This window comes from Dama dama, chromosome 12, assembly GCF_033118175.1.
Source record: "Dama dama isolate Ldn47 chromosome 12, ASM3311817v1, whole genome shotgun sequence".
Classification (NCBI taxonomy): Eukaryota; Metazoa; Chordata; class Mammalia; order Artiodactyla; family Cervidae; genus Dama; species Dama dama.
The window spans coordinates 80043484-80066478 of NC_083692.1; the positions used below are offsets into that span (position 1 = coordinate 80043484).

The 22995-nt window shown below is 46.4% G+C and overlaps 2 protein-coding genes and 1 non-coding gene across 6 annotated transcripts in view; 2 read left to right on the plus strand and 1 right to left on the minus strand.

Moving 5' to 3' along the window:
* Positions 1 to 22995, minus strand: part of SLC7A8 (solute carrier family 7 member 8) — a 52707-nt gene that overhangs the window by 7293 nt on the left and 22419 nt on the right. For 3 of the 4 annotated variants that reach the window (XM_061157802.1, XM_061157804.1, XM_061157803.1), the window contains exons 5-8: positions 7260 to 7385; positions 5517 to 5670; positions 4797 to 4920; positions 2664 to 2767 (exon numbers count right to left, since the gene is read on the minus strand). In XM_061157802.1, coding sequence (XP_061013785.1) covers positions 2664 to 2767; positions 4797 to 4920; positions 5517 to 5670; positions 7260 to 7385 — 508 coding nt within the window. Of the gene's footprint in view, positions 1 to 2663; positions 2768 to 4796; positions 4921 to 5516; positions 5671 to 7259; positions 7386 to 22995 lie in introns of those variants that run through there. The other variant, XM_061157805.1, reaches the window with a different exon arrangement.
* The window catches only part of RNF212B (ring finger protein 212B), a 93214-nt gene continuing 77611 nt past the window's right edge, over positions 7393 to 22995 (plus strand). Inside the window, exon 1 of the mRNA XM_061157806.1 lies at positions 7393 to 9019. The gene's annotated coding sequence lies outside the window, so the exon portion shown is untranslated. The remainder of the gene's footprint in view (positions 9020 to 22995) is intronic.
* On the plus strand, positions 12227 to 12332 carry LOC133067510 (U6 spliceosomal RNA). Its single transcript, XR_009695302.1, has one exon. It is a non-coding gene; the product is annotated as a U6 spliceosomal RNA (small nuclear RNA).

Genomic DNA, 22995 nt, shown 5'->3' on the forward strand with positions numbered 1-22995 from the left:
TTACATGGTTGTCTACAATCGTCAAAATTCATCAATCTGAACACTTATGATCTGGGTATTTTGTGGTATGTAAATTATACCTGAAAATTTATATCCTTAAGCTACTTATTCTAATCCCAAAAAACCATCCTAAAGAAATGCATACAGTTAGTAAAAGGAGTACATACAAAGATATTGTAAGATAAAAAAGATTGAAAAAAAAAACAGACAAGAAACTTAAACTTTTTTTTTTTCCCCCTGCACTGTGCCATAGCTTATAGGCTCTTAGTTCCTTCACCGAGATTGAACCTTGGGCCCTTGGCAATGAAAGTAGGGAGTCCTAACCACTTAACTTCCAGGAAATTCCCCAAAAATTATTTTTTAAGTTTAAAATAATGATAATTTTTCTTTTTGAGATACTTGTAGACTCACATGCAGTTGTAAGAAATGATGTGACCTTACACAGACTTCACCCAAACTCTCCCATTGGTAATATACTGCAAAACTATACTACAGTATTATGACTTGGATATTGATGTTTACAAATTATTTTTAAAAAGAGAGATTTTAGGAAGTTCCTTGGTGGTCTAGTGGTTAAGAATCTGCCTTCCAATGCAGGGAACACAGGTTTGATCCCTGGTTGGGGAACTAAGATCCCACATACTGTGAAGCAACGAAGCCCACACACAACTAGAGAAGCCCGTTTGATGCAGCAAGTCCCAGTGCAGCCAGGATAAAAAAAAGAGAGAGAAATTTTAACATGAAGAGCAGCCCTTCCTCCTCTTTCCTCTCCCAAGGAAAGAGAGAATACTGTAAGCTGTTAGGAGTCATTTACATATTAGTAGAAATCAGACCACTTTTTCTTTTTTCTATGATTTTGGAGGGAAAGGATCAGCTAAGGGGTGAGAGGAAGGGGATGTGATGGGGGGGCAGAATGGCACAGAGTCAGCACGCTGGGAGGTCTGAAGAGAACTGTCACTTTGTCATTTGGGTATGGGGGAGAGTGGGGCTATCAGCAGTGGCTCCTGAGGAGCGTGAGGGTTGATTATGGCCCCCAGTACCCACATGCACACCATCGCTGCCACCATCAGCAACCTCACCCACGTCACGGTTTCATGCAGCTACATGGCATCGCCTCTGCAGGGCAGCCTCATGCACCCAGCGGGGCCCCAGGTGCTCTGGGGGCCTCACCATGCACAAAACCAGGGTGTCATGTTCACATGTCTCCTTCACATGCAGCCAGGACCAAGGGAGTTGACAGGTCCAACAGCACTGGCAAGTCAAGTTCACCGGAGACAATCGTTGCCCGGCTAGCCGAACCACGGAGTAGACGTGACATTAAGCGCGACACACGCCTACTCCTCAGGAAGAATCATCCTCTCCCTTCCCTCAAACACAAAGGAGTAAGAGAGAGAAGGAGGGAAGGGAGGAAGGAACTGGAAAGATGAGTTGAGGAGGCCTGCTGGGTGAGCTGTGCCTCTGACTCCGAGGCTGAGCGCACCGGGCCGCCGCCTCCGCATGCACACACAGCTGGACTACATGCACGCAGACCGCTGCTCAGCCTGCCCGAGGGACAAACCCCACTCTAAAGCGACTGGAGCCAGTCACTCTCCTCCAATAGATCCCAGAGAGCCTCATGGGTCACTGATCTTCCACCGCTCGCCCTTGGCTGAGGCCTCCAGGTGGCCACTGCTCCTGTGTAACACGCATACGAGGTTGCTGTGGGTGAGTACCAGAGGGTCCTGGGGTGCAGGGGACGCCCACACGCCCTCTTCCCTGCCCTGCCCTCTTCCCTTCCCTGTCCTGAAAACACGACACTCGTTTGTCATTTCATGGGAACTCCTCCCTGATGTGACTGGTGGCTTGGGAAGCAGCTGAACTCAGGGGCTCACTGTTAGCGAGTAGGACTGTGCCCTTGGGACTAAGAACCCTGGGAGGACCCTGAGCCACAGCAATGGAAATCATCCAGCATCTGCTGGGCCCAACCGCCCATTCTGGAGACAACAAGACGGGAAATCAAAGAGGGGGCCAGGTGTCTGGGTGTGCGGAGGTGGGGGCTGGGGACTCCTGGGTCCACTCACACCTTGGGCTTCCCTGAGAGTTTGGGGTGAGGGATATGGCTTTGAACAAATGTTTCCCTTCCGTTCTTCCCCAGTTGTCTCACTTCACACCCCTACCCGAGTCTCATGGTGGCCACACAAGGGCCTCCCACAGCTGCCTGTCTGTTCAACAGGGAGGAGCCTGCACCCTCAGGTCACTCAGAGATGAGCCGGTTCCACCTGCAGTCTGGACCCAGGTCTTCCACAGGAGGTCAGCCCAGAGGCCCCAGGCATGGGTCCCTCCTGGTCCCTTTCAGAGTGGGGTTCCTTTCCAGCCAGCATGGCCTGTTTCTAGGCAAGTGGAAAAGGGACTCTGAGGCTGCAGGCAAGACGCTGTCCTGCTGCCAAGCACACAGCCCGGGCCTCCTCAGCCCTCTGCTCCTCTGGACATGAGGTGGGAAGGCTGGTTCTTCTTGCCACCGCATGTAAAGCCACACACATCGTGCGTCATCACATGAGCAGCACAGGCTCCTCTGCCAGGTGCCCACACAGAGCCCCGTTGATGGAGACAAGCCCCCCACATATACAGAGCAATACGCACAGCAGAGGGGTCCCTGGCCCTGGAAGGGCCTGGATGGCACTCACCGGGAGGAGGTGAAGAGGGACCCATTGACTCCTCCAAATGTAGACAGGGCGACAGAAATGGGCATGATCCAGGCCATGACTCCCAGGAGTTTCTCTCCAAAAGTCTGAGAGGGAAAACAAGAGGGTGAGTAGAGAAGGCGAGCTCACAGCCTTCCACATGTGTGTCACTGCTGAGAAGGCTCCATCCCAAGCCCACCCCTGCTGAGTCTCTTGGGTTAAAGTCCTGGGAATGAGGGACGGCGGAGTCTGTGTCCTGGCCCCTCATGCACCCCCAGTTCTGTTGGTGATGACTTCACAGTGGGGAGTCAGTAATGTTTGGGACTGAATATCAAACAAGTCTGTGTGTGGTGGTGATAATAATAATAAACATTTGTTATCCTTGCTGTATGGATAAGGAAACTGAGGCACAAAGCAACTAAGTAGTTTGCCTAAGATCACACACCCAGAAAGTGGAGGGTGAGGAACGGAAGCCAACTGTGTGAGTCCAGGCCTCGCGTACAAGGTACGCTAGTGAGTCAGGCGGGCTGGGGTTTAAATCATAGCCTAGCATTTAGGAGCTATGAGATCTTCAGCAAAGTTCTTAATTTTTGAGCCTCAGCTTTTCCATCTGTAAAATAGAAATAAATCTTAATTCATAGAAACAGAAGATATTGCGGGAGGGTGGGGGGTATAAGAACAAACCACTACGTAGGCTAAGGAAGGAAAGGTGCTGAAGCTATACACTAGCCTTCATGTATTGAAAGGATATAAAATGTTGGGGGAGCAGCTTTTTCCACATTCTCTGAGCCAGGGACATACTTGAGTTACAGCATTTGTATTTATATATAATTTATAGCACATTTGGGGGAGGGGTTGTTTAGAAGAGCTGTCCTATTGGGGAGGGTTGGATGTCTGTGAACTGACCACCGCCTCTTTCTTTACGGTCTTCAGAGATGAGACATGTGATAACAGTGGCGGGGTGGGCCGTGGTCCAGATGAAGCCACATGAGGGAACTACATGGTTCCCAGGTCTTTCCCAGGTAACAAGGACCACAATGCCTTGGACCTGCAAGATCTCTTTCCCCAAAGAACACAAACTGCACACACTTTTCCCTGATGAGGGAAGGAGTCAGGTTGTCCAGGTGCGGTTATAGAGGCAGAGGGAAATGGCATGTCTTGTGCAAGATAGTGACTTTCTGAGGAGGAGCCTATCTCCTTTACACAGTCATCACATATAGAGTTTAAAGTGTCCTCGGTCAGCAGTTAGCTCTTCCCAGGTGGCTCACTGGTAAAGAATCAGCTTGCCAAGGAGACTCAGGAGATGCTGGTTCAATCCCTGGGTTGAGAAGATTCCCTAGAGAAGGAAATGGCAACCCACTCCTGTATTTTTATCTAGGAAGTCCCGTGGACAGAGGAGCCTGGTGGGCTACTGTCCATAGGATTGAAAGAGTCAGACACGACTTGGTGACTAAACTACCACCACAGATCAGGCGTTGGCAAACTTTTCTGTCAAGGGTCAAATAGTAAATATTTTGATTGCTCCTGGGCACCTGAAGATGTGACTTCTGCCCTGAGGACTTGACTTCCAAACCCACAAAGTCATGGATCAGGGGAGAGTGAGTGGGACTAAACAAGTGAGGCTATGTCACCGTTCCTGGTTTGAGGGCATATGAGAGTTTTTGCTTTTAAATTTTTATTGGAGGAGAAGGAAACAGCAACCCACTCCAGCATTCTTGCCTGGGAAATCCCATGGACAGAGGAGCCTGGTGGGCTGCAGTCCATGGCATCACAAAAAAAAAAAAAAAAAATTTCTATTGGAGTATAGTTGATTTACAATGTGGTGTTAAGTTTTGAGGGCATGTAAGTTTGATTTCTATCCTTTTTTTAAGTTGAAGTATAGTTGACTTACTGTTTCAGGCAAAGCAACTCAGTGATATATATATATATATATATGTATGTATCTTTATATATATAAATTATATATATATATATCTTCCTTTTCAGATTCTTTTCCATTCCAGGTTAGTACATGATATTGAATATACTTCCCTGTGCTATACAGTAGGTCCTTATTGTTTATCTATTTTATATATAGTAGTGCATCTCTGTTAGTCCCTATTCCTAATTTATCCCTCCTCAAGTTTAATTTCTTACCACAGCGACTGCATTTGATGCCAGCAGCTCCTGGGGGGACATCGCAGTGACGTAAGCCACATTGGCAAAGACATACACAAATGTGACCAGTGGGATGGAGATGAAGATGGCTCTGGGAAGGTTCCTGTGGAGGGAGAGGAGGTGAGAGGGGCAGGTCTGGCACCTGGACAACCTGCCTTGTCAGGGGGTCCGGGGAGTGCCTTCCGTCTCCCTGCAGGAAGCTGCCCGTGCAGGCTTCCGTGATGTTCCCTCTATTTGGAGAGTGGATTTTGTCTCCATATGGGCAGGACAGTTGAAAGGAAACTAGACAGATTGGGCTGGAAATACACTCCATACCTGTTTATCTCTTCCTGATCAGAGTCTTCACAATGCACTCCCCCACCCCCCATAATTCCTACACCTCAAGACAAAGACCTGCTTGTTGCAAGACAGGTGAGTAAGATGCCTGGAATTCTCTCAGGACACATTTCATTCTCTAAGGCAGTGGGGTTATCTCAGCACCACTTTCAGCTTGTAATCTCCTCCAGGGAAGTCACTGGATTGTTTTTCTCCTGCAGGGTGAGTGATAAATGGTCTAAGCTCCTGAAAAACGAACCATTTCTTCAGGCTAGACCAGGTCATGGTTGGAAGGGGGCTATGGGGAGAAGTGGGCGCCGGGCACCTGGCTCCCTCTTTCCAGTGGCATATTGAAGGGGGAGGGGGAGAGCTGTTGTAACTCACTTGTAGGGATCGACAAGCTCCTCAGTCACGTAATTTAGAAAGTTCCAGCCTCCATAGGCAAAGGAGCCCTGAAGGAAAGCCAGTGCGATGAGGCCGATGTCGGGTTCTTGGAAATTATCAAATGCGTTCTTTGGCTCCAGCCAGAAGTACTGTCCTGTGGACACAGGGACAGGAGGCTGCTCAGAGAGACACATGTCAGAGCCCGGCAGCCCCAGGTCCCTTGTCTCCAGCGAACCCCACATATTGGTGAAGTGGGGCCAAAAATGGGCCGAGAAGTTCAGGACCCCCCAGAACATAATGATGAGTCCACATCAGGGCTCAGGTCCAAAGTACAGCTCTGAATGTTCCTTTTTCAAAAGGCAGAGTTCCTTGGAAGGAAAGACCAGGAGAGGTTACTGGGCAGGGCACGGTAAATGGAGCTGGCTCACTAGGACTCAGAGATGCAGGAGTGGAGTCACTGGCAGTCTTCTGACCACCCTCCCTCACATCCAAGTTTGTACATTTTCATGGAGAAAGCAGCAAGAACAACAGACACTCAAACATAAGCTTCTGTGATGCTTATTAGCTCAAGCTTGCTGTGCTTGCCTTGTCAATATCCTCCTGCCTCTTCCTCGGGTGTGTGTTTGGTCTATCTTTTCATGGACTAGATCTCCTGAAGACGGGGAATCTTCAGTGGACAGCTTTCCAATTGCCTTCTCACCCCTCAGCACAGTATCCTGTACACAAGGGGTCCTCAGGAAAGGCTGCTGACTAAGACTGCAGTGAAATACAGAGTCGCTGACCATACTTTATATCTTCACCCATGATCGAGCATTTAGACAGGAAATAATGAGATGAGAGTGATCGGGAGAAGGCATTGAGACCAGATTAGGAGAGCCTCATATCTTTGAAAAGACAGCCCAGCGATTTCTTTAAGTCTCAACTCCTGAAAACAATACCACCTACTAAAGAACTGAATCCAACAGATGAAAATAATTAGGCCAATTATAGAGCTGAACCTTAATTCTGTTTCCTGGAATCAAAATCCAGACACACCATACCACCTCCAGGGCTTGTGGGCGGGTGGGAGGTCCCCCTGTTTGTCATCTGACTTTCTCTAGGAGGTAGTGACACTAGGCAAAATCTAGTGCTGCCATGGGAACCATGGAGACCAAATACAGACTCGGGCGTGGAAAGGGCCAATCCAATGAGGAATGTTGGCAGGGGCCCCAGGAATGTAGAGCTCTTTCTTGTGGAGCTGAGTAATTTCTGAAATGTGTAAAAATCTCTGTCTCCCATTTTAAGATACAGACAAGATAAAATATAAGATACAAAGAGCCTCCCTGGAGCTGGGACAAACAGCAATGTCTAGAAATATGGAATCTTCATCTACCTGTGCTGGAACCATGAGGTCAGCAAGGGAGGACAGAAGTTGGCACCCCAGGGGGTGATCAGCTCCCAACCATCCTGGGTAAATTGGCTTCTTGTCCCCTTTGTCAAGCAAGTGAATAAGAAAATTCATTCAAGGACTTCCCTAGTGGTCCAGTGGTTAAGGCTCCCAATGCAGTAGGCCCTAGTTTAATCCCTGCTCTGGGAAAACTTAATCTCGCATGCCACAACTAAGACCTGGCATAGACAAATAAATAAATAGTAACAATACATAAGAAAAGGATAGAATTGGGACATCTCGGGTTGTGCGCACATCCAAAGACAGTGCGAGGGTGTGTATACATGCAAGGGTTGGCATGTTCTGATGATACCCACCTTTGCAGATCTGTACAATCCCCATGATGATGATCAGGGCCAGGGCCAGGAGCTTCCCAGCTGTGAAGATGTCTTGAACCCGGGTGGCCCACCGCACACTGAAGCAGTTGACCCATGTGAGGAGCACTGCAATGACAGACCCCCAAACATATCCTCAGGGCCATAAGGAGAATACCAGATCCCTCTGGACAGAAGTAGCAATGCTCCTTGGTCCTGATGATGAGACTATAATAGGTGAGCCAAACATGCCACAGCATCTGAAACTTTGGTAGGGTTAGTAGGTGGGGTTCCAAATGGGGATTGCATGCCACAAATTAGACCTTGGTCAGAACATACCCTGCTCAGGCTTAGAAGTCAGAAGTGAGCATGGAAGTGTGGGCACTGACTTTGGGGAAAAAATCAGCCTCTCATCAGGGCATGAATGTGGGCTCAAGATATTGTGTGCTCAAGAGGAGCCCTGAGCAGCTGGTAGAATCCTGGATATCGTCTTCCTAAACCTGATTTTAGGGTAACAAGGTTTAAGGGAATCTTTTGTTACTCAGCTTTTTCAAGTTCTAATTTACATTTAGTAAAGCTCACTTTTGTAAGTGTACAGTTTGATGAGATTTGACAAATGTATTCAGTTGTTTAGTCACTATGACACCCTCTGTCTAGAACATTTCCAACACCCCTAAAAGTCCTTTTATATATTGTACTCCTGTGAGGTCAGCCCCTTTCCCTTACCTCTGGAAACCACCAATTTAATTTCTGTCCCCAGAATGTTGCCTTTTCCAGAATGTCACATAAATGGAATCATACAATACGCAGCCTTTTGTGTCTGGCTTATTTCACTTAAAACGGTGGTTCTGAGATCCATTCGTGTTGCTGTATATATTAACAGTCCCTTTCTATTGTCAAGCAACATTCCATTACATGAATGTATTAGTTTTCTATTCAATAGGCAGTGGACATTTGGGTGGCTCCCAGTTTGGGGTTATTATAAATAAAGCTGCTGTAAACACCTGCAGAGAAGTTTTTGAGTGGATCATCGAGGTCTTTGAGGGGAGTTTTCATTTCTTTTAAGTAAATTTCCAGGAATGGGATTTTGGGTCATATGGTGAATGTAGTTTGACTTTATATGAAATTACCAAACTGTTTTCCAAAGTGGTTATATCATTTTGAATTCCCACCAGGAATGTATACTCCTGTTGCTCTGCATCCTTGGCAGCATTTGGTATTGTCAGCTTCAAAAGTCTGACCATTTCTAATGAGTGTGTAGTGACATTTCATTGAGGTTTTGATTTGCATTCCCCTAGAGACTAATGCTATTGAGCATGTTTTCATGTTTATTTGCCACCATCCCCATATCTTCTTTGGTGGCATGGGGGGCTAGGAGTCACAAGGATCCCAAAGAAACACTAACAACATGGAACCTCCAAGGGCTGGCCGAGAGCTCAAAAGCTAAGTGATAGGATGGTTACTGCCACACTCTTTAAGCAACTTAGGGGAGCACAGGGGCTGCAGTGACCCAGCTTCCTGATGGTTATGAAGTACTTGAGAATACGGGAAAAAAATTAAAATCCCCTTGTTTCCCCTTCCCCTGAAACAGACACGAGGATGTGCCCTCAATCTCCCAGGGCACAAGCCATAAGTGTAGTGAGACTCTCTCCTCAAGCCTCTAATCAGGCCTCTGATTTTACTTGAACAGCTTCTCCTGAAACTGTGCTTTTACTTTCCAGGTATTTTGCAACCTTACTTGATTCTGAGAACATCTCCTCAGGGTAAGGACCTGACATTATCATCCATCTGTAACCTCCCTCCCCATGCTGTTTCTACCTGGGAACCTCCTCATCTTTCAAGATCCAGCTCAAATGTTACCCGAGCCATGAGTCTTTATTATTTTATTTATTCCTAACAAGGTGCCTGCCAGGTAAGATGTATCAGCTGCATTTTGTAGACAAGGAACAAAGTTCATACCTCCTTTCTACTCCCAGACCACTTTGTTAATAAGGCTGGTACTTATTTCTTTGTATTACAATTATCTCTTTCTTTTTTTGTGTCTCCTTGTAGAAGGGCAGGGCTATGACTTTTTCATATTTTTAACCCAGGGCATATCATTTGTCGTTGTTGTTTAATCGCTAAGTCGTGTCCGACTCTTTTTCAACCCGATAAAAAAAATTGTAGCCTGTCAGGCTCCTCTGTCTGTGGGATTCTCCAGGCAAGAATACTGGAGTGGACTGCCATTTCCTTCTCCTGGGGATCTTCCCAACCCAGGGATCAAACCCAAGTCTCCTGCGCTGACAGGCAGATTCTTTACCGCTGAGACACCAGGGAAGCCAGGGCATATCATTGGTGCCTGCATATAGTAGGTGCTCAACAAACACTTAATACTTGAATAAAGAAAATGCCACAATTCATCAATCCTCCAGTCTCATCTCAGTCTACACATTCTACGGTGGGCACCAATCTCTCCAGCTCTCCAGGAACCTTCTCAGTTGGTTTCACAGCGTCAAAACAGCAGCAGGACGCAGAACTTCAAGGACAGGAACTCTTGATTCCTAGTGGAGGAGCTTTTATCCAAGATGGTGTCATATAATGAGAATCAAAACATGTTTTCAGAGGAAGGATTTCATGTGCCCGAACTAGGAGAACATTTTGTAAATGTTCCAGATGGGCTGAGATGTCCTGATACATACACATGATCTTGCTCAATTCAATAAGGATTTCAGGATCACATGCCTGCTGGCAAGTAATTAGGCCTGTAATCTCAACTCCTCCCCAGGCCCTTAGGTACAAGGCTGGACCCCTGGGCCCCTGGAGTTCAAGAAGATACAAGCAATAATGACTAAAGGATAAAGGAGACTGATATATGGAAGGAAGATTAGGAAACAAAACGCTTGTGACTCCAGGAGAGGTAAGGATTACAGAAAGAGGAACCAGATCCTGATGTCATCATGCAGAGATCATCCTTGCCAAGGGGACGAGAGGGCAAAATGTGGTCACCTCCCCACGTGCAGGCTTAACCAGGCAGCCAGAAAGGCTTCTTCAGTGTTCCTGGGAACACGGAGAAGTTTGAAGGAAAGGACAATTTGTCAAGTTAACTTACTGTGCCTGTCTCCTGTCCTTCCTAAGCCTATCCCCACAAGAACCCAGCACTTAACTAATCTTTAACCTCTAGCCTTTACAGAGATCTTTCAGACATAATAGAGAAATCTTGAGAATAGGGTGGGGGAGATCGGCTGCCTGTGACACTAATCTCCTTGGACAATGGCTGCAGCCCCCTCCCCACCCCCATCTGACCCTTGGCCCTACAGGTGATCACAGCCTGTGACCGAGGGGAGAGAAGGTACTTTCAGTCTTCTGGTACCCCAGGTTAGCCTCCCTCACAGCAGGCTGAAACCTGAGCTTCCACCCCAAGAGAAAAGGTCAGTGAGGAAAGGCAACACTTGCCAAGACCCTGACTTCCTCAGGCATCCTGTCTCTGTCTGTCTATACCCAGAGCCCTTTCTGTTGCTGAGGGCTATGTCCCCACTCTCTTCCCAGCCAGACCTTGAGTTCTGCATGCTTGAGATACAGTGACCTCAGGGAAGCCACATGTAGATGGGGATGAGGGGAAATTGCAGCTTCAGATGTGAGAGTCTCCATCCATCCTTCCATCCAACCATCATCTACAAAGAACCTTACTAGATACCCTGGTGGGGGGAGTTATAAATAAGACACAAGTCTTTTCATTTCTTTAGGAAATTCACACTGGAAGAGGGGAGATGGCTGAGCTAAAAGATCACAAAGCAACATGACGACAGTAGAGCTCTTCACAGAAGCTTGGCAGGCATCCACACGGAGCCCCTAGGTCAGCCCAAGGAAATCAGAGGTGCTTCTTTTTTCTTTTGGCCGAGCCCCACAGCTTGTGGGATTTTAGTTTCCCTTAATCAGGAATCAAATCCGGACCCTCAGCAATGAGAACTCAGAGTCCTAACCACTGGACTGCCAGGGAATTCCCCAGAGATGTTTCTTATAGGCGAGGAAGATCCTAGCATTAGAGAGAATTTTTATAATGTGGGGCTAGCTGGACAAAATAAACAGGAAGACATAAGATGTGTTCTTGTGCATTGTAATCTGACTGTGTGGAGGATTGCTGCTTCTCTAGAGGGCCCCATGGAATCCCAGACTTCTCTGTATTTCTTGGGCATCTTCTCCTCTCTTTTTTTTGTTTCCTGGCTTATAAAAAAAGGGAGGGTGAAAGGTTATCAAGAAGATGAGACTTCAAGAAGATGCTGAAGTCAGGCGTTGGTTACTTAATCTGCCCAGTTTGAAAACCTTAATGTCAAGGTAACGGGAGAGAGACAAAAAAATGAGGCAGGCAGGAGGAGGGGACTCAGAACCCAGTAATCTCTTACCCTGCCCAGAACCCAGGGCCTGGTAACTGCCAGGTAGGTGGGAAAGTGGGGTTCAATGCTTTCTGCCTTGGGAAAGCTGTAGGATCAGCAGAGAGGCAGAATCCTTGTCAGACCCATGACAATGCCTATACCGATCTGGAAGGTCCACTGTGAAGAGGGTAGGTAAGCTCATGCTCCCTAAGAGAAGGTACCCCTCGCCCTAGGCCAGTCCTGATCCTCAAACTCTGATCCCCTCACCCCAGACCAGCCCTGATCCGCACACTCTGATCCCCTCACCCTACACCAGCCCTGATCCACACACTCTGATCCCCAGGGAGTCACCAAGTCTCTGCTTCACTTCTCCCTTTGACAAGACACCAGAACTCCTGGGGCCTGTGGTGGGCAGACACACCACCTCAAAGATGTCAACATTATAATCTTGTGAATGTTGCCTTACAAAAGGAATTTCACAAATGTGATTAAGTATCTGCAGGTGGGGAGATGATCCTGGATTATCTGAGGGGGCCCCGCCTCCTTATAACAGGGAGGCAGGAAGTTCAGAGTTACAACGTGATAACGGAAAACAGAAGTCAGAGACAGAGAAAGGCTTGAGTGCTCACTTTGGCAGGACACACACTAAAATTGGAATGACCAGAGAAGATTAGCATGGCTCCTGTGCAAGGATGACAAGCAAATTCATGAAATATTCCATATTTTTATAGAAAAATTTATGGTTATCACAGGGGAAAGAGGGGAGAGGGATAAATTTGGAGTTTGGGATTAGCAGATACACAGTACTATATGTAAAAAAAACAAGTTCCTATTGTATAGCCCAAGGAACTGCATTCAGTATCTTTTAATAAACTATAATGGAAAAGAATCTGAAAAAGAAAATATGTAACTAAATCACTTTGCTGTATACCAGAAACACAACACTGTAAATTAACTATATATATTTCAATTAAGAAAAAAAAGACAGAGAAGGAGAGATTTGAAGATGCTATGCTTCTGGCTTTGAAGATGAAAAAGGAGCCATGAGCCAAAGAATACAGAAGCTGGGAAGGGTGAGGAAACAGCTCTCCCCAGAGCCTCCAATGGGGCCTCAGCCTTGTTGACACCTTGAGTTCAGGACTTCTGACCTCTAGAACTGTAAGGCGACACATCTGTATAGTTTTAAGCCACTAAGTTTATGGTAATTTGTTACAGCAGCAATAGGAAATGAATACAGGGCCAGACACCACAGAGAAAGACAAGGAAGCAGGGGCATAGGCATGAGGCAGCACATGTGGGGCCCCAAAGGCGTGCCCGTCACGGGCCTCGTAGGACACCAGGTGGAGGGAGGGAGGGGGAGCACCGGGAGCAGGCAGCGAAAGTGAGGTCACCGATGTGCTGACCTGGTTGGCGAACTTCCACATCACATGCACCACATGATAGCATCTCAGCTTTTCCACAAGCCCAGATCCTATAGCTGGAGGGTCACTACCTCCTCTTTCTCCTCTTGTAACTCAATACAGTAGTAAACAGCCTCGCCCTAGGGTAACTCTAGCTGTGCATTTCCTCTCAGAAAAATTCAGGGCAGAAGACGCCTCATACTCCTGCTTCATCAATCCTGGCTTCTCCCCCAGCCTCCTCCATAGTCCATACAACTGCAGGCCCATGTGCACAACCCAGACGCACAGACACACAGGCCCAAGAGTTACAAACCTCTTTCGAGGCCAGTGGAGTGCTGAGATATTCACAGACACGAGTCCTTTGTTCTCTGTCCCCAGAGTTTGGTTGGTCTCCTAACTTTACGGACCAGAGGCTACAATCAAAGGCCGTAAAAGATGTCACAATGGAGAGCCAAGAGATGTGTGAACTCAGGAGTCCAGAGTCTAAGTTCATTTTTCCCGGCAGAGGGGAAAGGGTGGCCCCACTGTGTGCTATCTTGTCGTGGACAATGCCTCAGCTCTGCGGCTTCCCCAGGCAGAGTCCACCCCAACTGACTCAGGGAATCGAGGTACACAAGATCCAAGGGTTACAAAAGTTGGAAGGAAAGAATAGGAACAACATTTGGGGGACAATTTTACCTTAAATTAATATATTATAGACTATCGGTAAAAGAAGCAACTTAAAATCAATCTCTCAAAAAAATAAAATAAAATCAATCTCACTAGTCCATTTTGAAACAGAACATCAGTGTTCTTTAACATAAATAAATAAATCTTCCTTCAGAAAATCCCCTAAGGATGAGTTCGGGGATTGTGGGGCTGGTCTTAAGTCCCTAAGACCACCACAGAGCCAGGGCTATGACTTTACCCCTCTTCCCCTCAGCTCTATCCAGCAACACCTTGCGGGCAGAGGACCACATGGGTTCCTGGTGTCTCTGTCAAGTACAGATCAAGCCAGTAGAGCTCAGAGCAGCTTGTGTAAGGAGTGAAATGGTGGCAGTGGGGGTGGGGTTGAGCAGGTCTGAGGAAGAGGCAGAGATGGCTCCCTCAGAGGGACATGGCAGCCTGGGCAAAGTAAGAATCAGACAACTTAGAACCTGAAGAACCCAATGGCCATGATGCCCTTCCCAACGTGGTCACTTACTCTCTGGACAAGCCAGTCAAGCTCTTTGAGCCTCCCTTCCATCTGTAAAATGGAAAGAAGTGTGGTCCATTTTAATGCCACGAGGACGCTCTATAGCCTGTGTATGACCGTACAAAAGGTTACATGGTTATCCTTATTGTTCATAAGCTAAGAAACTGGAACTCAAAAAGAGGACATGCTTTGCTCAGGATAATGCTGACAACTGGCGGCACAGCAGAGAAGATGGGAAAGGGGATGGTTTGGAGGATTCTGGAGCCAACATATCACATATCAGGAGCTACCCTGCACTGCTGCATTGCTTCTCCCTTCTTGCTTCCTCCTCTATCCCTGATCCTTTGCCTCAGTTTCTTACATTTCAACCTTTTTTGTTGGGAGCTGCTGGGATGCACCCAGGTCATGACAAGGTCATGGGATGAGAGAGGAACCTGCAAGGCAGCTCTTCCTCACATGGGGCTGCCCCAGGGGCCCAATATGTCCCCTCCGGAACCGCCAGGACAAGAAAGGAACCTGCAAGGCAGCTCTTCCCCTCGAGGTTGTCCCGGGGATAAGGTCACAGGACTAAAAAGGAATCTGCAAGGCAGCTCTTCCCCTCGAGGTTGTCCCAGGGGCCCGGTATGTCCCTTTCTTCCTTCTGTCTTACTGTTGTTGGGCTTTCTATTACTTTTTGGAAATGATAATATATAGTAATAAGGCCTCGTTGGAAAAGTCCAAGCCTTTTTGGAAATGCTCAAGATTGCTCTGGCTCAGGACACGACCATAAACATCAAGTCATAAAAGAAAAGGCCACAGATACAGTTTGGCTGCTTGCTTAAAAGATTATAATGTTCTAGAATAGAAAAGAGTAGAGGTGTTTAGATTTAGAAGTAGATGTATTGCTTTAGTTTACTTGCTCCTTTGTTGAAAGGGTTTTTACTACCGCTATTTCCTTGCTGCTATTTGCTCATTGTTTCGCTTTCTTTAAACAACATGGGATATTATGGGTATTTTTGTAAAATTAGAAAATGGGGTATATAGGATTTTAATAGAAGATTTATATTAACCAGCTTTACTTTATCTTACTATTAATAGAGGTGTTTTGCTGCTTTAGAGGTGTTTTGCTGTTTAATAGTTAATCGTTGTAAATTGAGATTTTATGGTTTCAGGTAAAGAAAAATATCAGGTTTTTCTCATGGTACTATTTTCAGAAATGTCAAACATGTTACTGTGACCCTTCCCAAGTATTGTTTTATTGTCCAAAGAATTTACATTATACCTGAGATTTGTGGAACATTGTTTTTGTTAGAGTGAGAATGTTAGGTCATTGAGGCAAAAAGACTATGTACGGGGCATTTAAGTATAAACTCTGTAATCGGAAACGTTCTAGGTGAATGCTTAGGGGAAAAACATGGGGAAAAAATATTGACAGAAGCACAAACCAATATCTGATGTAATATGTGGTGACTTAAGGGGGAGGTAACATTTAGTCTATAAAAACTGAGCTATCCTAAAAATTAAAAAAAAAAGCTACCTCTTCTACGCAACCATCTGTCTGTGTCTGTCTGTCTGTCTTCTTCCTCGCCGACGCCACTCATCCCTTGGGTATTCCTGGTCCTGCCGGGGCTGGACCTCGGCACTTTTTCTCAGCAGGATGCTCACCCACAAGTCACCTGCTCTGGGATCCTTCAACCCAAGCTGTCTGGAAGAGTGGGCACAAAGGTGGATTACAGGGCTACGGGAGTGATAAACATAAGGTCAAGGCACTGAACAAGGAGACCAGATGTTCAAGCTTGTCATGTACCTTGGTTGAACCACCCATTCTGTATAGGAAGGAGTGTCTTACAGAAAGCAAGGAATGCTGGTGTTGCTGCAGCCGCTCTACCCCTCAGGCCCAGAAAAGAAGGAAACTTCCCTGTTCTTCTTCAGCCAACAGTGCCCACATAGCCATCAACAACACTCTGCTGCCTAGGGTGATCCTGAGATCCTGTAAAGGTCTGACGCACAGTAGGTGTTAACGTGTACTGAATAGAGGGTGGCTAGACGGACAAATCTATTCAGAAAATACTGAAGGTGCACAGGGCCGCTGTGCTTCTCTGGAGAGTAAGCATCAGGGGACAACCTCATGAAGCAGGGTGGGCAAGTACTGCTGATGCTAGACAGACATGGGGGAGGGTACATAACACGGCTGTTTCTCCTTCCCCCCAAAAGCTCACAAAGCACAAGCAGTCCCCACCATGACCACTGGATGACTGTCTTTAGGACCTCCCTTGCTTGTGGACACAGGATTCTGGCTTCTTGCTCAGCTGAGCAGGCAAAGGGTCATTTCGTATCTTTAGCAGAGGGCTAATGAGCACTTTCTCACATGGATTCCCCAAACCACTCTCGTTCCTTTAGTCAAGCCAGCTTCTGCTCCAGGAACCACACACTTCTCTGGTCTGATGGGTAGTCGGGAAGAAGCCATTTGGCCAGGGGTCTGGGTTGACTGATTTAAGAGCAGTGCTGAGAACGATACAGTTGGGGCTCACTTATAGACAGGTCTTGGTACTGAAGGGAGAGGCCTGTACCCTACTACCCAGAGGCATGATTCCAACCTCAGGGGCAGTCAGAGAGACCCATAACCTCATCTTATATGTGAGTGAAGTAATATTCTAGCTAAATAGTGCCAAAGACAGGACTACCCCCTTGGGTCCCCGTCCCTCCAATTCCTAGTTGCTTATTCTGCCACTACACCGACCTTTCTTGTATCACATGCACGTCACTCTTCTCCCACACCCACATTCTCTCCCTTGGTCCTGTCAGTGGTACCCATGGCCACGAAGGTCTCTGGGTCTGTCACCTGAAGAAGCTGGCCAAGTTGCTTTCTGGGCAGCAGGAAGTTAAGATGCCAGTGTGAAAAGGGGGGAGACTAGGGTGGCTGTTCCTCAGAAACCAGCGGTGTTGTGTTTGCTGGTCCCCCAGGGCTTTGGAAAATTATTTCCCACAAGCAGACTTTCTTTTCTGCCTTGTGTTCCCTCCTCTGGTCCCTTATCAATGTCACATTACATTTCTCTCAAACTCCGGGAACTCCACTTGGATTTCTTGGTATCGCTGGCTCATTCTTTCCTCAGGGGTGAGCAAAGAGGCAGCTTAGCAAGACTTGTTTTCCTTTAGCATTTCCGGAACCTGGGCTCTCTTTGTCTTTTCAGATAAGAGAAAGCGGGCAGTAACAATGCCCAGAGTGGCCAAAGTCCATAAAGACAGGTGGTGAAGGAGAGAGACACAGCGGGGAGGAAGAAGGAGGAGGAATAATACACATCATTACTAGTGAGAGAGAGCGAGCATGCGTGCATGAGTGAGCTTGAGAGGAGCAGAATACAGAGAGAAGGTCAGGACAGAAAAAAAGAAAGATGGAATGTACTAAAGCAGGCAGCTGCAGAAAGGAAAGCTAGTGACGCCACTCGGTAGAAATCAGAACACCCTGTTCTCCTCCAGAGCTTCAAAATAAGCACCTTTCTGGGATGGAGCTCCCCAGCCCTCTGATGCATCGGTAAATTTCACCTGAGTCATGGGCCCGCCAGAAGCGCTGATTTCCCAGCCTCACCTTTTGCTGGGGCATACAGCCTCATGCCATGTACTGGCCTGCTCCCCTACTCCCTCCCTCTGGACCAGAAGCAAAAGGGGTAAGGTGATGCCCCTCCGACAGGTCCTCAGGGTGGTGCCCCCAGCCAGTGAGCACAATGCCTGCCGCAGGGGGGTGTGGCTCCGCTTCGCTGTGATAGGCTGGACCTGGCTCCTTGGATGGGACTGGGCACGTGTTTCTAATCGTGGAAAAGCTGCTTCCCTTGGACTGCCTGCCTTCAGCCGTTTCCAGATCCAAGGAGGTAATCAGTGCCAGCTGCCAGAAGGCACTGATAGGCAAAGAAAACACCGCAGTCCTGTTTGAGTTCTAAGGCACCGGACCCCGAGACTTGGATAAGATTCCAGCTCAGCCCACACAGGCCTGCCTCTATTTCCTCCTCACAGACCTCAGAGAGGAAATTGAGGTAGGAGTACAGAGACACAGGGCCAACTCTCTGAAATCCTGGGCTCACCCCACGTCAAGACATTTTTCATACCGGCTCAGGAGCTATTATAAAATCTCACGTCTCTGCCTACTTACCACAAAGGTTGGTATTATCGCAGGAGTGAATGACTGGTGAAAGACAAAAACGTCAAAAGGAAGCAACAACAACAACGTCAAATGCAATTCTTTCCTATCAACAAAGCTTTGATTCCAGCTCTGGTAAGGTGCATAGTGGGGCTTTGAAATAGATCTTGCCTATCATGCTACAGCACGTTTTCCCTTCTCCAGCCCTTTTCACCTCGAAGCACTGGCATCATTTTGGAAATCTCAGAAGCCCCTCTAAGGAGAGATGTGCTGAGCCTGTGCAGGGCTTCTCACCTCCAAGGACAAACAAGCAGCAGAGGAGGGGTGCACCTCTGTGCTGGAGCTTGTGGACATCCTGATTCACACAGCTCTTCCTGGACACTTCCAGCTGAGGTCCTGCCCATGCTGCCCCACCCCCATCCCTTCCTTTCCTGGCTCCCTCTTACCCTTCCCTCTTATTCTGATCCCTCCCTGCCAGTTGTTGGACCTGAAGTTTCTGCTGAATCACCATCTAGTACTTAGTTCAGCCAAGAAACCCAAACACCCAGCTCAGCAGTTTACAAGAGCTGAGTAATTCTTCAGCATTAGCTAAACATGGCTCCTGAACTGGGGTGGGGGAGAAGAGAAAAACAGAAGATACAGGGAAAGCAGGGGAGACAGAACTCACTGTGCTATCCTACCTGGAGGCGCCCCATTTAAGTCCTACCCAGTAAAGAATACACAGAAGAACCATGAGAAAAAGGTCTTCATGACACAGATAACCACTAGAGCCAGACATCCTGGAGTGTGAAGTCAACTGGGCCTTAGGAAGCATTATATGAACAAAGCTAGTGGAGGTGATGGAATTACAGCTGAGCTACTTAAAATCCTCAAAGTTGCTGCTGTCAAAGTGCTGCACTCAATATGTCAGCCAATTTGGAAAACTCAGCAGTGGCCACAGGATTGGAAAAGGTCAGTTTTCATTCCAATCCCAAAGACGGGCAATGGCAGAGAAAGTTGAAACTACCATACAGTTGTGCTCATTTCACATGCTAGCAAGGTAATTCTCAAAACCTTCAAGCTAGGCTTCAGTGGTACCTGAACTGAAAATTTATAGATGTACGAGCTGGGTTTAGAAAAGGCAGAGGAACATCTACTTCTGCTTCATTGACTACATGAAAACTTTTCATTGTGTGATCACAACAAACTGTGGAAAATTCTTAAAGGTATAGGAATACCAGACCACCTTACCTGTCTCCTGAGGAACCTGTGTGTAGGTCAAGTAACAGAACCAGACATGGAAGAACTGACTGGTTCAAAATTGGGAAAGGAGTACATCAAGGCTGTATATTGTCCCCCTGCTTATTTAACTTGTATGCAGGTGTGTGTATGCATGCATGCTAAGTCACCTCAGTCATATCCAACACTTTGTGACCCTATGAACTATAGCCCACCAGGCTCCTCTGTTCACGGGATTCTCTAGGCAAGAATACTGGAGTGGGTTGCCATGGCCTCCTCCAGGAGATCTTCCCAACCCAGGGATCGAACCTGAGTCTCCTGCCGCTTCTGTATTGCAGGTGGATTCTTTACTACTGAGCCACAGAGGAAGCCCTTACATGCAGGTACATCATGCAAAATACTGGACTGAATGAATCACAAGCTGGAATCAAGATTGCCAGGAGAAATCAACAACCTCAGACATGTAGATGATACCACTAACAGCAGAAGTGAAGAGGAACTAAAGAGCCTCTTAATGAGGGTGAAAAAGGAGAGTGAAAAAGCTGGTTTAAAACTCAACATTAAAAAAACAAAGATCATGGCATCTGGTCCCATTACTTCATGGCAAATAGAGGGGGAAAAGTGGAAACTGTGACAGATTTTCTTTTTTTGGGCTCCAAAATCAATGTGGATGGGGACTGCAGCAATGAGATTAAATTAAAAGACCCTTGCTCCTTGGAAGGAAAGCTATGACAAACTTAGCATATTAAAAAGCAAAAATATCACTTTGCTGACAAAGTTCCATATAGTCAAAGCTACGGTTTTTCCAGTAGTCATATATAAACGTGACAGTTGGACGGTAAAGAAGTCTGAGCACTGAGAATTGTGGTGCTGGAGAAGACTCTTGAGAGTCCCTTGGACTGCAAGATCAAACCAGTCACTCCTAAAGGAAATCAACCCTGAATATTCATTGGAAGGACTGATGCTGAAGCTGAAGCTTTGGCCACCGGATGTGAAGCGCTGACTCATTGGAAAAGATCCTGATGCTGGGAAAGATTGAAGGCAAAAGGAGAAGGGGGAGGCAGAGGATGAGATAGTTATCTAGCATCACTGACTCACTGGACAAGAATTTGAGCAAACTCCAGGAAGTAGTGAAGGACAGGGGAGTCTGGCGTGCTGCAGTCCACATGGTCAAAAAGAGTTGGACATGACTCAGCAACTGAATAACAACAACATTACAAAACATCCCTCCTGGCCCACTGGCTAAGAATCTGCCCTCCAGTGCAAGGGACACAGGTTCAATCCCTGGTCGAGGAACTAAGGTCTCACACTGTGGAGCTATCAAGCCTGAGAGCTCAGGCTACAACTGGAAAACAAGTATACCGTAACTATTGAAGCCTGTGTGCTCTACAGCCCATGCTCTGCAACAAGAGAAGTTGCAACAAGAGAAGTTTGCGTACTGCAATGAGAAGCTCTGGTGCGCCACAACTAGAGAAAGCCCTCAGGCCACAATGAAGAGTTCGTATGCCACAACCAAGACCCAGAGCAGCCAAATTGAAAATAAATAAATAAAATGAGTTCCAAAAACTCATTACTTTTCCAGCCTAGGCCTGAAAAATTCAAGCTATCTCATACCCCAATTCTCAGGGCCAAGAACAGTATCAGGCACATCATGGCCCTTGATAAATGTTTGCTAAATGAACAAAGGATTGTGATTCTCATTTATATAAGGCTGCCCCAAGGTCTCAATCCCCTTCTGTTCCAGAGAAAGCTTTTGAGCAACATCCTGGGTGGATTAACGCCCCGAAGGAAAACTTCCAACCAAAGACCCATTCAGCATCTCAGGGATTTGGCAAGGATGTGGAAGGCAAAAATAGAATACATTGTAAACTGCTCATCACAAATGCTGGAGACAGTTAAGTAGAAACATATTTCATTTGAAACATATTTAATTTTGATTTGTAGATAAACTATATTTCTCCCTCTTAGCAGTCAATCAGTCACATGGCCAGCTGACTCTACTTCTAACTCTTCCTTGTTTTTGTCACCTTGTAACTTTGTTTTTATTTTGGGCCACCACCTAATTGGCCTGGAAAAATGCTTAGCCTGCTAACTTGTCTCCCTGCCTCAAGTGTCATGCTCTTTTCTTCACTCAGATGTGAATCTAATCATGTTACTCCTCTGCACAAAATCCTTCAGTGGTTCCTTGGATGTAGTTTGCTCTTCTCTGCATGATACCTAAGGTCCTTTAAGATCTGGGTCATGCACATTAAAATCTGGCTCATACGCACCTCTTCTGCCTTATTTCCTGTCTCTCTCCTAGGCTCTACCCGTACAAAAGTACTCATTTTTCTCCAAGGAGTTATTTGTTTCTCAACTCCAAGTCTTGGCTACGGTCTTCCCTCTACTCGCTATTCTATTGTTTGCCCAGATGGAGACCATCCGTTTACCCTCCTAGACTTAGCTCAACCTGGAAGCCTTTCCCGCCACCCCTCTACCAACTTTGAAGCAGCTTTCTCTGTGTGGTACACACTTTTGTCATCACACTATATTGTAATTAGTTGTAATTCCATCTTTTCACTAACCTTTAATATCTTCCAAGATTCTATATAAATAATGTCACTCAAGATAGGAGCTCAATATGATGATTAACTGATGGATTTGCAGTTTCTTCTTTTCTTGGAAATCCACGTGAACATGATTTGTTCCATCTGCCAGAAGTCCAATTAGGTGGGTTTTGTATTATTATACCCAATTCATGGCTGAAATTTTAGACTGGGACTATGAGGTCTCTGTGTCTGTCTATTTGTATATGTCTATATGGGGCTTCCCCAGTGTCTCAGTGGTAAAGAATCTGCCTGCCATGCAGGAGTCAGGGGTTCCTGAGTCAGGAAGATCCCCTGGAGGAGGGTATGGCAACCCACTCCAGTATTCTTGCCTGGAGAATCTCATGGACAGAGGAACCTGGCAGGCTACAGTCCATAGGGTCACAAAGAATCAGATATGACTGATGCTACTTAGCACACATGTGTGCACATATGTCTATACACATATGTTATAGATGTGTGGCATTTCCTACCTCCAAGTGGTACTGCCAAAATTAATTTGTAAATGAGCTCTATTTAACTGACTTAAAGAAATCAGGTGCTTATTTAAGTTCTCAGAAATATAATAGAAACTAGCCCAGATGAATTTCAGCTTCATGTGACCTGGGAAAATACTCAGTATTAAAGCTAGTTTATGTTTGTTGGTTTAATTAATACAGACATGTCTTTAGAGTTATCAAAATTAAGAATAATCTTTCATTGTACCTAAGTTACTAAAGATCAAATATGATCATGTTACCTCTGTTACAAAATTGGTCAGCAAGAAAAATAACTTGAGATGATTGACTTTGTCTAATGTCTCATCAAGTTTTTATCAGTAATTTAAACATTAACTGTTGGAACAGCTAAATTAAATAAATGTAAATAGGACAAGAGTTTTTAGATAAACTCTTTAATGATCA